Source organism: Pseudozyma flocculosa (assembly GCF_000417875.1).
Source record: "Pseudozyma flocculosa PF-1 unplaced genomic scaffold scaffold00015, whole genome shotgun sequence".
Classification (NCBI taxonomy): Eukaryota; Fungi; Basidiomycota; class Ustilaginomycetes; order Ustilaginales; family Ustilaginaceae; genus Pseudozyma; species Pseudozyma flocculosa.
In genome coordinates this window covers 57,451-58,176 of record NW_006920883.1, presented here as the reverse complement: position 1 = coordinate 58,176, position 726 = coordinate 57,451, and the positions used below count along the sequence as shown (strand labels likewise).

The 726-nt window shown below is 71.1% G+C and overlaps 1 protein-coding gene across 1 annotated transcript in view; it reads left to right on the top strand.

Annotated features, from left to right (window-relative positions):
* Positions 1-48: 48 nt before the first annotated feature.
* PFL1_04523 (uncharacterized protein) overlaps positions 49-726 on the top strand; it is a gene marked incomplete at both ends in the record, with an annotated part of 2,303 nt that continues 1,625 nt past the window's right edge. The window contains one exon of the mRNA XM_007882049.1: positions 49-699. Coding sequence (XP_007880240.1) covers positions 49-699 — 651 coding nt within the window. The remainder of the gene's footprint in view (positions 700-726) is intronic.

The window sequence follows — 726 nt, the reverse complement described above, 5'->3', positions numbered from 1 at the left end:
AGGCTGCCCACCTCCCCTAGCGAGACCCGGGGCGGTGTCGATGAAAAGATGCTCCAGCTGCCGTCCTCGGCAGCGACGGCGTCGGCCACTGAGGCGGCGGTGGTCCCCGGCGTCAAGTCCCGAACGCCCGATGCGCTCGGAAAGCCGAGCCCGACCATCGACCTGACCCTGTTTGCCCTGGTCCGCGGCCTAGACACGCTGGTGCGCGCCGCGCCCCTCATCCTCGCTTCCTCGAGCACCGCCGCCGCCGCATCGGCCGCCGTCGGCAGCAAGGTCAGCATCGCAGGCGGCAATGCGGCACGGGCGTCGCCGCCACCGCGCTCGGCGTCGCGGCTGTCGCGCCTCGGCTCTGCGCTGTCGGACCAGGCCGAAGGACTCATCTTTGTCGTGTGCTGCGCCCAGATCATGTGGGCGTGGTTTTACCACCAGGAGCGGCTGCCGCCCACGTACGTCAAGTGGATCACCAACCTGGCCACCATGGACGAGCGCCTGCTGCTGGCGCTCCGCGGGATGCGCTACGGCCAGCCGATCAAGTGGAGCTACAAGGACCGCGACATCACGCCGGCGGGCGTCGAGCTCGTCTCGTCGCTCTCCGAGGAGCTCGGGTACCCGTACGAGTGGGGCGACCCGACGCGCATCCCCAACACGGCGGCCGAGGCGAGGCAGATGCTCCTCGAGGCGCGCCGCGCCAACGCCGAGGTGCGCGCGCGCGGTGGGACGGTGCAG